This window comes from Cynocephalus volans, chromosome 13 (assembly GCF_027409185.1).
Source record: "Cynocephalus volans isolate mCynVol1 chromosome 13, mCynVol1.pri, whole genome shotgun sequence".
In the NCBI taxonomy this organism is placed as follows: Eukaryota; Metazoa; Chordata; class Mammalia; order Dermoptera; family Cynocephalidae; genus Cynocephalus; species Cynocephalus volans.
Window position 1 is genome coordinate 90116598 of NC_084472.1, and position 16281 is coordinate 90132878.

Genomic DNA, 16281 nt, shown 5'->3' on the forward strand with positions numbered 1-16281 from the left:
TGCATAATTTTCCCAAACTGAGAAGTTTGGTTAATATATAAAGAGAAACATAATAAAACAAAAATATAACTCAGTAAAGTGATGATGTGGCTATAATAGTAATATCAAGTTGTACCAATTCTCTGAAAAATAAATAAGTCTAATAGTTATGGTCAGAAGAAAATAATAGATCCTCAAGGCAGGGATATCACAAACACGGAGGCCTAGGTGAACCCTAGGGAAAATCTTCCTTCTATAAATTAAGTACAGTTAGAGTTTAGAATAAGAAAGGATGGTGTTAAAACCTCGTAGGATCAGCTAAGCCAGCCCACACACATTTTTCCAGTGGAAGCAGTGCAATGAAGATTGACACACTTCCATATTTCAGTATTTGCTGTCATTGTCCTATTCTGCTCCATCACTGTAGTTATTGTGGAAGAAGCAAAAAGATGATTCCCACAAAAAATAAAAGCTCCCCCTGTGCCTTCTTAAAGAGAAACAAAAACTTGAAGGCACACTTACAGGGTGCAAGGTAGGTTGGAGTCAAACTTATGAATATTTAATCACAAACTATAATATAACCACATACACAGGAGAACAATATATTTGTTTCTCTGTGTTAAAGGGGATCTGGTATAAGAGATATTTCATAGCAGACAGCCAATGGTTGTCTAAAATGAAAAAAAAAATCAAGGCATATTATTTAGTTAAATATTAGAAGTAATGGATAAAAATGTTCAAAGTAGTTGACTTTAGTGTGGGGCAAGGACCACTGTTCTTGTTATAGACTTTAAATTACTAGTCGACTTGTAAATTTATAGATATACTATAATGACAAAATAAATGAAATTGATTTAAAATATTTTAATACTCTACAGTTGGAATTAAATTGGTAACATCACTATAAAGTCATAGCCTTTAAAAATATCCTACTATCTCTGTTATTACAGTGGTCTACATAGCAGTGTCATATTATCTACCAGTGATAATCTTCAGTTCAGTTTGACTCTAACACTATTCTCCACTAAAAAAAGCCCAGGACTCCTTGGAAGGCAGATGATTCCACTTCTGGAGACAAACAGAAAGAAGGGCTGGAGCATTTTATTGTTGCCAGAAAGCACAATATTCAAATATTGAGGTAGTGGTAATGAAATAAAGGATCCAGTTTAATGCGGCTTCCACTGTCCACGCTGCAAAATTTAGCACAGAAAGACAAACATGACAAAATACACATAAAAATGAAAAAATAATTTTGTGGAAAGCCATGAGTCCCTTATGATATCTTAAAGCGACAAATAACATAAGCTGTGTTAAAGGAAGGCACAGATACATTTCCAATAATAATACATAGCCAATAATGCAATTATATGCTCACTTTGATACTCTGAAGCTTTTAATTGTTTAAGTGACCCTACAACCTAAAAAAGATATAAAAACAAGTACAGACATGACTTAAAAAGGGACCAAACTTATATTATTAATACTAATGTGACAAGTTACTGTAACAGGTTAGGGTATATGTTGTAATACATTTTATCATCATTGAATAACTGTGTCTGCCTTTAAGGTTTGAAGAATTTAAGAGATTCTGATGTATTAGACTTATAAAAGCTTAACTGTTTGCAATCTACTTTTAAATGCTTACAGGAGTCATATTGATTAAATCAGTAAGTTTAGATTTAGGAGGTTTATAAACAATGTCTAAGTGCTTAGGGAGATTTCCTTGTTTGATGTGTAAGTGTGTCTTGCCAGCTGTTTGCGTTATTTAAGAAAATCAAATATAATAAAAATTGTGATGTAAGCAAGTTAGCAAATGGTGTACAATGTTCAGGGAAATTTAATATATTTTATAAGTTAAGTGAAGATTAATCAAAGTACAGTGAATTTTGGATTCTAACACAAAATTATTAGATTTAAACTGAAATATGCTCATAAGTAGATATTAAAATTTAAGATATGAAGATCTTAAAATTATAAGATTTATACCTAATAAATATTGAAATGAGACATATTATTTTCTATAGTATAGATTAATGCCCTCTTTACATTTTAAAATTTGTATTGACAAAGGGAAGCCTCTTCCCCAAATCCTCAAAACAAAGATACCCAATAAGGTTTTAGCCATTATATTTATCCACAAAGAAATCAAAGTCTATTCTTGTGAGTAATTTACAAAAACTGAAACTTGTCTTCTTGGGCATCTAGAAATTTCCAAAGCCACAAACCTGAATCAGTAACTTCATTTCTGGAAATTTATCTTAAGGATATAATACTAAAAAGAAGAAATGGTATTAATTACAGCATGACTTTTAATATTGAAAAACTTGTATAGAGAAATACTAGATTCCATTAAAATAATTATTTAGATCAGAGGTCAGCAAACTACTGTCCACGGGCCAAATCTGACTTATCTGTAAATAAAGTTTTATTGGAACACAGCTCCACTCATGAGTTTAGTATTTTCTCTGACAGCTTTTACACATCCCCACTCAGGGGTTTAGGCATTGTCTCTGTCTCTGACAGCTTTTACACTATAACTGCAAAGATTACAAGTTGTGACAGTGACCCTATGGCCAACAAAGAATAACATATTTATTAACTGACCCTTTACTGAAAAAGTCTGAAGACCCCTGTGTTAGATGATATATCAACATGAAAAATACAGAATACAAAATTATTATCTATACTGGATTAATAACACAATTTACACATTTAAACAAAAACTAGAGGGAAAAAAGGGTAGAAATTAACAGCTGACCTGTTTGAAGAAAAATTACCAATAATCTCACTGCATTTTTCATATTTCCATTACTGTTACCATGATAGTGTTCACACAATAAAGTAAGCATAAGTGAAGACTGCTCAGTGTCTGAAAAAGAATGAACTGAATTAGACACACTCAGGCTCAAAACTTGTTTCTGCTATGATCCTGGGCATAAATACAAGGATGTTCATCACAGCACTGTCTGTAATAGCAATGAGTTAAAAACAACCTCAATATCTATTAAGAGGAAAATGGATAAATAAAATGTTACAGAAACACATATTGATCAAAAAGATTAAACTGAGATCTACAAAAATCATATTGACTAAAAAAGAATTACATGAGCAAAGATAAAATTATGTAAAACTTAAACATACACAAAACAATACAGTACTCTTCATGGGCACAAACATATAAACAAAGTTATAGAGCATGATTGGAAGGGCATACATTAAACATCTAAGAGTATAAGCCTTAGAGGGGAGAGGAGGAACAAATCTTGGAAAGGGGAATGAAAGGGGAAAATACTCAGGTAGAGGCCTATGATCATAGGTCACCACAAACCTATCATGACATCAATTCAATTCTGCCCACCTGAGTTCAAAAAGAAAAACAAAACAGCCAGTGAACGGTGGATAGCTCTTGTAACAAAAAAAGCTCCCTTTCTTTGTAAGATAATTCACCTCTGAAAACAAAATGTCAAGGGCTGGAATAAAAGAGTAGTGGTTGTTTCTTTCCTTTCTCATTTTGTTATGTGGTTAATAATACCTTTGCAATTAAAAAAATTTTTTTTGTAAGTTTCTTTAAATTTCAAAAGCAAATGATTTCATAGCAGAGCTCAGAGCAATATTTTATAAACTGCAGGTCATTACAAGCCAATGTAAAAATCAATTCAGTAAGTTATGCCAATCATTAAAGTATAAAAAGAAGTAGGATGTAGTAAAATAAAGAGCAGATCACACATTGTAAGAGTAAGTAATGTTTCATGAAAGTTTTTTCTATCACTTAAATGCATTCTGTGTACTAGGCCGTGATGTAAAACCTATTCTTCCTAAGCATCTCAGTCAAAAGTTTGAAATGCCACTGGTCTATGGAGAAGCTGTGATCAAAAGGTAATGTACTATAATTCATATAAGATGGAATGAAAGTTTAAACTTTGGGTGGTACCTAGAGACAGTGTCAAGTGTCATATGTAATATTACATTGCCTAGGACAACTATCCTTTGCTAATGAATTAAGGCCACACTGGAATAAATCAGGAACCAGAGTTTAAGAAATGTTATAATTTAGGGCCAGCCCCGTGGCTCACTCGGGAGAGTGCAGCACTGGTGGCGCTGAGGCCGCGGGTTCAGATCCTATGTAGGGATGGCCGGTGCGCTCGATGGCTGAGCGTGGTGCGGACAACACCGTGCTGAGGGTTGTGATCCCCTTACGGGTCAAAAAAAAAAAAGAAATGTTATAATTTAAATTCCAAATACAGAAGGCATGTTTTCTTGAAATTAAAAAAATAAAATCAGAGAAAATTATTAAATTATAAGAGATGGGTGATTATAGAGTCTGAGGAAATGAAGAATTGTTAAGCATGAAGAAAGAATAATTTAACTGAGTCATAAGAGATATAAGTTTCTATTAATGCTTTTCCCAGAACTAGTACATTTTTACATATATTTATTAACAGACATGGAACTATTCCAGTGAATGTTTCTGTTTGATAGTACTCATAAATATATTGATAGAAAAGCTTAAATTTTCCTAGTTGGTTTAAAAAAAAAATCTTTTAAAAACAAATCAATCATCAAAATCAGTCCAACCCCCATCCCTCAGAAAAACATGTTTAAATTTTAAGGAAATAAACAAAACTATTAGCATAAGTCAGTCTCACTTATATTAGTGCTATATGTTATTCATTTTGCTACTATCAGCTAAATGTAGTGAGTACTTACTGTATGCTAGCACTGTTCTAAGTGCAACGTTAAGAGGTTTTATCATACCTGTTTACCAATAAGGAAACAACTTGCCCAAAGTCACATAGCTAGTAAGTGGCACAGCCAGGATTCTAAAGCAAGCATACTTTAAGGATCATTTTATTAACTACTGTTCTATTCTGCTTCTCAATATGGTCCTTCCATAAGACTATAAACAGACTTTAAACAGACTTTTTTTTTTTATTCTTACACATTGTGGTTTCTATGATTTATATGATGGCCAACAGTGGGCAAGATAACAAACCATCTTATCACAAGGATTTTTAAAAGGAAAATGAGACCTAGTTAGCAATATGGTTTTAGGAACCATTTGTTGCTAAAAAGGGTGGTTTATACAGTTAAAATTAGACATAGATACCAGTTTTTGCCACACATTTTGCTGGATATATTTGCCACATAGCGGTTCTCCTCTAACAAAGTAAACTGGAACAAATCTCATTGGTACCACAAATTAAGTAAACCAGTAGCCCTAGGTTAATTAAAAAGTGTTACTATAGGTACAAGAATTTAAAACTTTGAATTAATTAGTGACTCCCCCATCCCAATCTGAGCTTGTGGCCAAACCCCCCATCCAAAGACAGCAGTGAATTCCAAAGGTATTTCTGCCAAGGAGAATGACAATTCTGGAAGTCACTAAACTTGAAATGTTTCCAGCATGTTTCTTTTGTGTATATGACATGACAGAAGAATTTCTGTTAGTGATCCCTGATAACCTTAAATGAGACGTATGTAAAGTTCCTTATGATGCTATATGGCATATAATATTTGTTAGGGCTAATACTCTTCTCAATCCCTACCCTTATAGTTCTCCAACAGTCCTGAAAGGAAAAGATTTTACCCTCCTTACATTAAGAATGAAGAAACAACTTGACCAATTTAAATTATTAGTTTATGGAAGTATGCCTTTTATGACTTCAAAGCTTATCAAATTTGTGAATAAAAGAAAACTGAGATGGCCAGTTGAAATGCTCAAGATCACACAACTAGAAAGTAGTCAGGATTTGAACACAGGCAGTCAGGGTGGAGAGTCAGTGCTCTTAATCATTATACTACATTGAAACAAGAAGAGGAAGATTAATAAGCCAAAAACCCAGCAGAGAGGGATATTCTGAAATAGCCAAAATAATAGCACAGGTACAGAATAGAGGAAGGTGAAGAGGGAAGGTACAATGAGGACCCCAGCTTAAAAAGAAGGTTCAGCTGAAAAAAGACTTGGAACTTACCAAGCAGCAAACGTATGCCTTTAAACCAAAATACGAGTATGTTCTTAAGTCTTACGAGGATAGCAGTACATAAGAAGTCACATTACATTCAGCTTGGTCAAATGACTTCTTGAATGAAGCATTTAATTCTGGGTCTATGGTGAAGAGTCTAGAATCTAAGTCATGACTAATGGTTTACAGAACAAAGGGTTCATGATGAGTAAAAGTAATTACTAAGTTACTTTCATATGAAGGCTGTGATATGAAAAAATTTTTAGACTTGTCATTTTTAGTTGCAGAGGTAGAACTTGCAAAATATAGGAGTGCATAAGAAAGCTGTTCAGAGCTTAACATAAGAACTGCTCAAAAATGGAACAGGCTACTTTCTAAGATTATGAACCCTGATATGCTAGATATGCTAGAGCAAAGATTTTATTACCACTTGAACTAGGTCTTAATCCCAAAGTCTGTCCACAAGCCAAATGATTCCAGATACTTCTTTGTTTTTCACAGCTAACAATTTCCTGCCTTGTTTGTGAAGGAGATCAGAATATGCCATCCCAAAATATGCCATTTTGGCATAAGGATCATTTTGAGTTGAAGACAATTGAGAATGAAAAGCTTCAGAAAGAGGCATTTGCACAACTTCCCTTATCTGACTAAATGGAGAAATTTCTGAGAAATGAAGACTGCCATAAATCCCCTCTCAGAGACGTTTTTTGACCATGAAGACAAAGTTGGCACTGAGATGGACCTGCACAAATAAACCTTGCTACAACAGCCCTTATTTTCCATTTTTCCCATTAGTTACCCCATATCCAGTTGGCCCTCCATATTCAGGGGTTCTGCATCTGTGCATTCAACCAACCATGGGTCGAAAATATTCAGGAAAAAAAAATGGGGCTGCGTCTGTACTAAACATGTACAACCTTTTTTCCTTGTCATTATTCTCTAAATACAGCGTAACAATTATTTACATAGCATTTACATTATATTAGGTATTATAAGTAATCTAGAGATGGTTTAAAGTATACCTGAGGATGCACAGGTTATATGAAAACAGTAACTATTTTAGGGCCGAGCCCATGGCGCACTTGGTAGAGTGCGGCGCTGGGAGCGCTGCGACGCTCCCGCCGCAGGTTCGGATCCTATATAGGACTGGCCGAGTGCCGGTCACGAAAAGGACAAAAAAAAAAAAAAAAAAAAGAAAGAAAACAGTAACTATTTTATATAAGGAACTTAAGCATCTGCAAATTTTGGTATCTCCAGAGGTCCTGGAACCAATGCCCTGAGGATACCTAAGGATGACTGTATTTACCTTACCACAGTTTATCGTTTTAAGAAAAAGGCCTAAAACCCTTTTTCCTTTGTCTATTCATGTCTCCACAATTTACTATTCTTTGTCTAAAATGGCATATAAACTCTTAAGCCTATCCACTTTTTTGGGTCTCACTTCTTTTCTAGGAAGGTCCCATATCATGTAAAAATTAACATCAAATAAAATTTTTATGCCTTTTCTCCTGTTAATCTGTCCTGTCAGTTTAGTTTCCAGGGCTCCAGATACAGAACCTAAGAGAGTAGAGGAAGAATTCTGCCCCCACCCCCACCCCAAACACTTGTCTCCTTAATGGGAGCTCTTAATGTCTTGCTCATCTTTATCAACTACAGTGCCTAAAGAAGGACCTGACAAATATCAGTCATTCAAAGAATGTTTATCCCATGAAGGAATATGGAGACAAGACTGAGTCTTGGTTCTGCTCTTTGCTAGCTACTTAGGCAGAAAAAACACCTCCTTTCCATCATAGCTTCCTTGATGGTGTCCCTCACCCACACACCAGCATATCCCTTTATCTTCACTTCCATGGTACATACAGTCATATAGTCCACAATAGTTGTTAAGTCATCTGCCTCCCTAAGTGGTCACAGTTCATGAGAGGTGGTGCACAGCCAGTGCCTGGGAGAATTTTCAAGTTTAAATTTAGTTCCATATTATCTAACAGATAGGGTTATTGTAAAGATTTAAACACTCAGGAGATTTAATTTACAGGAAAATTTATCCAACAATCCCATCCACCAAACAATCCCTTTGATAACATTTACTTCAAAGTTAGTGAGATTCAACTTAGAGAATAAATAAGAAAAATGGTGGCTTAACAAGGCAGTTTTCTCTACAACACATTGGGAAAGGGTAAAATTGAATGATAGTTCATCAGACCGTAAGAACCCTCTAGTGCTCAAGGCAGGTTTTTGCCAAAGCTGCCTGGAAGTCACCTGGACACTACCATTTTGTACAGCTCATGCAGAGCCAGCAACAGAAATACTAGTGCTTTTATGATACATCAGGAAAATACACAAAAAAGATACTGGCATATTCTAAACTATCATTTGTTACTGCGACATTACAATTTATAGTTAGATATATAATAGGTCCCCAAGAAGACACTCAGTTGGGTACGCGCAAATCTCGGCCCACAGTAAACACCTGTTTTCCAGGAACTCGAGGCTCGGTCTCCGACCCCCTGACGACCCCGGGAGGTAGAAGATGACAGAATTCAATTGGCGGCAGTGGGCGGCAGTGGTCAGAGCCCGGGCCCCGGTCGCAACTACATCTCAATTCAGAGCCGACCCCAACCCGCACTCCACCAAGAACGCGTCTAGAGGGCAGGACCAGCCGTTCCCGCCCGGGGCGGGTGGGGGTGCGGACGGCCCCACGGACCCGCCGCCAGCGGGCTCGGACGCCTCCGTTGTGGTTACACCCGCCGCCGAGGGGCTGGCCGGGCCGAGAGGTGGCGGAGAAGGGCTGGGGGCCCAAGCGGGCCTGCCTTCCCAAGCTCCCGCGCAGGCTTCGTTATACCAACCCCGAGTGCTCGCCGCCGCCTGGGCGCCGGGGAGGGGAAACGGATCCCGAACGGACAGGCAGGGAGGCGGGCGCGCAGAGGCCAGGGAGGAAGGAGTCGCTCGCGGGCCGCTCACCTGGCGGCCGAGGCCGCTACAGCCCCTCGCGTGGCGCCCGCGGCCTCTGGGCCCTCGCTCGCGCGCACGCGCCGGCGCGCCCCCGCAGCTCCTGCACGCGGCTCCCGGCGGCTCGAGCTTCCGGAAGTGGAGAGAGCGGAAAGGGAAAGCAGGCGGCGGCCGCGAGCGGCGAGGACGGCGGGAAGCGGGCGGTGGCCAAGCGCGTGCCCGTGCGCGGCTCCGCGCGGCTGGCGTCACAGAGCGCGCGCTAAGCTGATGGGCGGACTGGTCCGGGGCTCCACGTGGAGCCGAGCGCAGGCCAGGCCCGGGACTCACGAACGGGAGGGGACGTGAAAAAAGAGCTGGTCTAAGCCTCTAGTGCCCAGTGAGTGCATCGTACATGTTGTAACGCTTCTGCGATCAACGGCACAGCGGGTAGGCCTAGTTACCGTGGATAACAGGGAAAGCTGCTAACAGGGAAAGCTGCTTTGATTATTTTGTAGTTTGGGTTTGTTTTTTTTTTTTAACCAAAACAACAATAATAAAAATGGAGGACGGCCGTGTCTTTATGATATTTTCTATCAGCAAAGTTCATTCAGACAACTAGTTAGTTCTACGGGCCAGGGCCTAGTAATACATTAGAAAGTCCTCTACCTACTTGTAAACAAGGTGGGTAGTTAACAATCTAAGAAGAATAGTGATTTCTGCAGAATATACCGAATGCCGTAGCTTCTTGCTGTTGACCTCTCAGGCACATAATAGGAATGGTAGAATAATGGCACCCCCAAAATGTCCGCTTCCTAATCCCCAGAACACAAGAAAATGTTACCTTATATGGCAAATGGGATTTAACTGATGTGATTAAGGATCAAAATAGGAAAATTAACCTGGATTTATACAGTGAGCCAAATGTAATCAAAAGCGTCCTTACAGAGGGGAGGCAAGCATCTCCAAGGCAGTAGTAGGAGCTATGAGCACAGAAGCAAGAGGTTGGAGTGATGTGAGGAAGAGGCAGTGGGCTAGGGAATGCAGGCAGCTTCCACAAGCATAAAAAAGAGTGGGAACGGATTCTCCCCAAAGCCCCCAGAAGGAATGCAGACCTGCCAATACCTTGATTTTAGACTTCTGACGTCCAGAAGTGTAAGATAATAAATTTGTGTTGTTTTAAACCACTTAATAAAGTAGGTGCTCAATAAATATTGCTTATATGAAAGTGCAAAGAAAGTTAGGAAGTACAGGTTTGGGTTTAATTATATCCTGGGGAGTCCCAGGAAGGAATTGTTTCTATTTTCATTCTAAACAATGCATTTTGTACTTGGTCTTAATTATCAACAAGTAAGGAGAATCATTTCTCTGTCGTTTTCGATGGCTAAAATGAAGGATGTCATGTAATTCTGCTTGATGAAACTGTGCTGGCACTACTTCCCAGGGGATAGTTGTCTACTCTCTTGTCAAAAGTTTATTATACAAAGGACTTGAGTGGACATTTCCAAAAAAAAAGATATGCAAATGGCCAATAAGCACATGAAAAGATGCTCAACATTATTAATCACTACAGAAATACAAATCAAAACCACAATGAGATACCATTTCACACCAACTAGAATGGCTAGTATCAAAATAAAAAACAGAAAATAACCAGCTTGATTAGCTCAGTTGGTTAGAGCGTGGTGCTGAAAACACCAAGGTCTAGGGTTCAATCCCTGTACTGGCCAGCTGCCAAAAAAGAAAATAGCAAAGGTTGGCAAGGATATGAAGAGGTTAAAATTCTTGTGCACTGCTTGTGGGGATGTAAAATAGTGCAACCACTGTGGAAAAATGGTATGGCATTTCCTTGAAAAAATTTAAAAATGACCGAGCGATTCAATTCTGGATATATATATACCCAAAAGAATTGAAGCAGGGTCTCAAACAGATATTTGTATACCCATGTTCATAGCATTATTCACTATAGTCAAAAGATGGAAACAATCCAAGTGCCTATCAACAGAGAGAGAAACAAAATGTGGTGCTATAGAAATAAAATGGAATATTTTTCAGTGTTGTGACCTGTTTTCCTCTGATTGCACATTACATTATGATAGAGGAAAAACAGAATGGAAGGTGTATTAGGGTTCTCCAGAGAGACAGAACCAATAGGAGATGTAGAAATAGACGTAGTTAGATACATGAGAGGGAACTTAGTACAGTGATTTGCTCACATGATTATGGAGGCTGAGAAGTCTCAGGATGGGCTGTCTTCAATTTGGAGACCCTGGGATGCTGATAGTGTGGCTCAGTCCATGTGCGATCATAGAACCAAGGAAGCCAATGGTATAACTTAGTCTGAGGCTGAAGGGCCTGAGAACCACGGGGGGGCACTGGAGTCCAAAAGCTGGAGAGCCTGGAGTTCTGGTGTCCAAGCACAAGAGAAGAGAGAAGAAATTGCCTTTTTGTTCTATCCTAGCTTCCAGTTGATTGGATGGTGCCCACCCACACTGAACGTGGATCTTCCCCACTCAGTCCACTGACTTAGCCAGTCTCCTCTGGAAACACCCTCAGAGGCACACCCGGAAATAATCCTTTATCAATTCTCTAGGTAATCCTTAATCCAGTCAAGTTAACACCTAAAATTAACCACCACATTCCTTTATTTTACCTCACCTCTCAGTGACTACTATTGGTTAAGTAAATGTGCAAAGTGTCAGTGCTGATTTAGCAACAATATAGCATGTGCTTCGAGGTAGTTTTCTGATCATTGGTTTATATTTCTCTAGATCTGCATTACTCTTGGGAACAATATACTAATGTATTGGAAAGATCATGGTCTTAAGAGTTACAGACCTAGGCTCTCAATAAATGTCAGACCAATTTCCCCTTTACTGACATTTATAATCACTTAGCACTTGTCAGGGGGCTGCTAAAGTGTCACGGTTCTCACAAAGTAACAATACTAAACACTTTTAAGCATGTAATACAAGTCTTAGGCTTATTAATTTAAACCCTTTTTTCTCCTATGTAATATGGGATGACTAAATCACAGAGTTTTTAGGAAGCACCAAGGCACAGTGGCTAAGTGCACAAGCTCTGAAGCTAGACCACATGGCGTGATAACCAAATCCCAGCTCTGATATTTATTAGCTTTGTAATGTTGAGCAAGTTATTTTACCTGATGTGCCTTTGTTTTCCTGTGTGTAGAGAGGAGATCATAGTATCTGTTAGGGTTATTTTGGAGATTAAATGAAGTGTTTAGTGCTTAGAACAGTATCTGGCACACATTAAATGCTTAATTAGTTACCATTCTTGTGAGCTGGGGTTTGAATTGGAAAATGTATAAAACCTTAAGAACATACTCTCTGGTTGGCAAATGATAAAAAAATAAAGATACTATTGTTCGTAATAACAAGCTACCATACTTTATTTGAAATAATTTGGGTTTGTAGGGTATACCTTCAGGACCCCCAATGGGATGAATATTAACAACTATTTAAGAGGTAAAAGGGTTTCTTCAAAATCAGTTATACTGCTTTATTTAAAAAGAAAGAAGGACAGAAGAACAGGAAGGTAGTGACTCCTTTTAATGTTATCACCTTGGCATGGCAAAGTCACATCTGGCATGAGGCACTCATTATGTCCTTATTTTTGACTTACAAGGTAGAAGAGAAAATGAAATGCCCCACAAATACCAACTAACATTAAAAACAAAAAGCTTTATAAAAATGACAAACATGAATACATTCGTTTTTATAGATACATAAAATAATTCACTTCTGTATCATTTGTTAGAGCTAAATGTTAGGGATCATTTTTTAGACCTCTTACTTCATCTCTCACTTGAAATCCATGTGCCATTCCAGGGAAATTTATTATGAAGACATGGAATGAATACACAGGTGGACTGTATATGTCTATGGACACCAGTACTTTTTTCTTTTGAATAATAACCTCTTGGGTAAAACTTTGTTTTAAAAGAATCAATATCCACTAAATATTTTGGTTTACTTCGTATGAATGTTGTATTTTTTTCCTTTGTTGAAATGACACAGTAATAAAACTTACAGATGGAACGATTCCTTATAGGAAAACAGTATCATCACAGTATTTGAAAATACATTGTAATGCTTATTTTTCTTAACTATGCTCCTCGGAAAGCATGATATAAATCCATTTATTGTAAAACAATGGCACTTTTAAAATATTGAAATTCTTCATTAGAGCTGCATGGAGAGAGTTCCTAGGCTCTTGCCTTTAAATGCTTCCCGTATCCTTATTTTTATTTCTCACTGCTTTCCTCATCTGTTTACTTTTTCTTCCCCTTCTTCCTCTTTCCATTCTTGATCTGCCCTCTCCTCACCTCCTCTTCTAAATAAAGAATCAGTAATCTCCTCAGAATCCCCTTTTTCCATTATCCATTAAAGATACACCTGCTGCTTTATTGGTCTTAGCAGTAATTACCAGTGCTTATGTGTCATACTGGCATCTATCTTCTCAGCAAGCATTATCAGTATAATACCGGCTGGGACCGTGATAGAAGGGACAAATATGTATTCTAAAAATTACTTGGATAATAGCATTTGTACTGAATAGCGGGTAACGAAAATCCAGAGTTGGGGCCAAAATGCTTATGGCAGCTGTGTACACTCCGTGGCCCCAGGCAGACTTCTTTGGGCCTTTCCATAACTAGGAATTGCAGGCTTCATTTACTCCACATTTGTGTGATCCTCTTCTAAGGCGGCAGAGTGGGAAAGGGAAGGTCGTTAGACACTGTTAAAAGTGAGGATCGGGAATGATTGCCTGTTTAAATACTGGATGAAAGAAAATAAGGCAGAAATTTGGGGGGGGCCGTAAGCAATGTGAGGTTACTTGACAGTGATGAGCGGAGACTGAGAATTAAGGGATCACCTGGGCTCGAGAGTTACCGATGCTCCGACACCTGCAGCAAAATTTTCCATCCACAGCCGGTCGGGGGTGGGGAGGATGAGAGGGAGCGGAGCGCGGGAAAGCACAGTTTTCGCGGCGATTGGTTGCGCCCCTTCCCCGCCCCGGGCAGCGGCCGGTGGGGCCCCGCCCCCATGCCGTGGGTGGGCGGCAGGGGCCTGGCGCCTCCCAGCTGTCACTCAGTGGCCGCGGTCGCTCTCCGCCCCCCCCCGCCTGACACGCACTTCAGGGCCGCCCCCGCCTCGCGTCAGGCTTCGCCGGCTTCAGTCACAACACGGTCGGGCTACCTGGGTGAGCCCCGCCCGGCAGCTGCGGGCCCGGCGCCGGCTGGCGGCGCTGAGGGGTCGCTGAGAGGTGCTCGGCGGCGTTTGTTGGTGCCGTACACTCGGCGGGGCGCCGGCGAGGGCATGAGCGCGGGCTCCCTCTGCCTCCCGAGCGGCGGCGGGGGCGGCGAGGGGACGAAGTGCCGCGTAGAGGCCACCGTCCGGGGCAGCGCCGCGGGACAGCAGGGCAGGAGATGTGCCTGTCCTTAGCGGCGCAGGAAGCAGCATGCACCCCGATGTCACCGACAGCAGCGGCGCCGGCCTCAGCTCCGTGCCGGCCGCAGGCGCCGGCGGCCGTCCTGCCTCGGACTGCGGGGGCGAGCGGCGGCCGGAGTCCCGAGGGGACGCGGCGGCGGCGCCGAGGGGCCCGCGTGGCGGGAACTGGTGGGTGCCAGTGGCCGTGGCCGCACTCGCCGCCGCGGCCGTCTGCTTCCTGGGGCTCGGCTGCTGGGAGGCGGCCGGAGGCGCGGGGCCGTGCACCGTCCTGCTCGGGCTCAGCCTGTACCTGAGCTGCGCCGCGGCCGCTTTCCTGCTGGGGACCCTGTTAGCCCTCGTCTACCAGAGCCCGCGAGCCCCGCCGCCGGACTTCGCCGCCGCCTGGAGCCGGCTGGCCGCGGCCGCCCGCCGCCCGCTGGAGGTAAGTACCGGTCTCTCGGCTGCCTCGCGCGTCGGCTCCCTCGGCCCGGCCCTCCCCGCTTCCGGTGCGAGCCGCCCGCTCCCGGAGTCCCCGGGGGATGCGGCGTGGCCCTCTTCGTCGGCCCCGGCTCCTCTCCTCCAGGCTGGAAGCCGGAGAAAAACGGGGCTGAGGAGTGTGGGCCCGGCGGGTAGACAGGAGCGTTCCCTTGGCCCCCATGGGTGGCGGGCTCCGGGCGCCGTGGGGTTTGCCCAGATGCACGATATTCGGCTCTGTGGCTCCTCAGCAGCCATCCGCCGTCCCAACCTTGAGAGGCAAATAATCATTCCAGATCTTCCGGGCTGCTGTGCAGGTGGTGAGCGGAAGGAAGGGGAGCCGAGCGTTCGCTGTGCGCAGGCGGTGCACTCTGTGTTGGTTATCGTGTTTGGTTCTTCTAACCGTTCTCGGGGTGGGAGGCAACTTTATGACCACTTACCGACGAGGAAAGTTAGGTCACCCACCCGGTACCTCACACCCAAGCCCAGGGACACTTCTTATCACAACATCCTGTCTTCTTCCACCATGTTGATAAGTAGTAAGTGCAGTCTTGGCTGGTTTCTGTGATTTAGAGAGGGGACGTCAGAAATCACTGTAGTTTGCAGCAAATGGAAGGCTGTTCTCAGTGAGGTAGGGGACATTAGGGCTGGGGTTCGGGAATATAGGAAAGAACAGTCTTTTAAATGAGCTCTTCTCTTGTTTCAGTGCTGAACCCGCTCCTTTTTCTACCTCTCATCTCAATCTTTTAAAAGGAACTTTATTCGATCGTAGCTCGACGCTCACAACTTGACTGAATGATACCGTCATTAAACTGAAATTGTCCAAGCACTTTGGGGAAAGGGAAATGGCAGTGGCTTAACTTCATAAGAATATTTGTTAGAGTGACCTTTGTCCCTAGGGTTTGTATTCGCTTGTGATAAGACCTGCTTATTCCGTTGTAAAAAAGCATCACACTCCATCAGATTTCCTCTTTACTGAGTTTCAGTTCAGAATGCAGCGCTGAGATAATGGCAGAAGGTTGTAGGTAAGGCAGTCAGGCATCCTCACTCAGGAGGGTGATAAGCAATTCAGTATACTAAGGAACAAGAAACTGTTGTATTCATAAGGAGTCTCAAATTAGTAATGTTTATTTCTCTTAAAAACCTTCACATAGTTTGCGTTTTTCATATCTAATTTAGCAAGCGTTGGTGAGCAGATAGATGTTTTTCCTTTTGCTTTTTTTCTGCAATAACCCTAGATTTTACTAGTTGGTTTATTGATCTATAAAAAGATATCCCAATTTTTGATATTGTAGGAAGTAATAATTCAGTACATATTTCTTGAACATCTTGTATGAGTCAGGTATGAGGGCACTTCAGAAAGTTAGTGGAAAAATTGAATTAAAAGATAATAAGAGTCTTTTTCTATGAATTTTTTGAAGTTCCCTCGTACTATTCTGGAAGCTGGGGTTGAATCAACAAGATACATGAAAGCCTGCTCTCTGAAGATT

General features: G+C 41.4%; 2 protein-coding genes across 4 annotated transcripts in view; one reads left to right on the plus strand and one right to left on the minus strand.

The window, feature by feature from the left end:
• CFAP97 (cilia and flagella associated protein 97) overlaps positions 1-9003 on the minus strand; it is a 42145-nt gene extending 33142 nt beyond the window's left edge. For 2 of the 3 annotated variants that reach the window (XM_063077304.1, XM_063077301.1), the window contains exon 1: positions 8904-9003. The gene's annotated coding sequence lies outside the window, so the exon portion shown is untranslated. Of the gene's footprint in view, positions 1-8788; positions 8860-8903 lie in introns of those variants that run through there. The other variant, XM_063077302.1, reaches the window with a different exon arrangement.
• A 5078-nt stretch (positions 9004-14081) lies between these two features.
• Positions 14082-16281, plus strand: part of SNX25 (sorting nexin 25) — a 133049-nt gene continuing 130849 nt past the window's right edge. Inside the window, exon 1 of the mRNA XM_063077445.1 lies at positions 14082-14759. Within this exon, the coding sequence (XP_062933515.1) occupies positions 14349-14759 (411 nt within the window). The 5' untranslated portion in view covers positions 14082-14348. The remainder of the gene's footprint in view (positions 14760-16281) is intronic.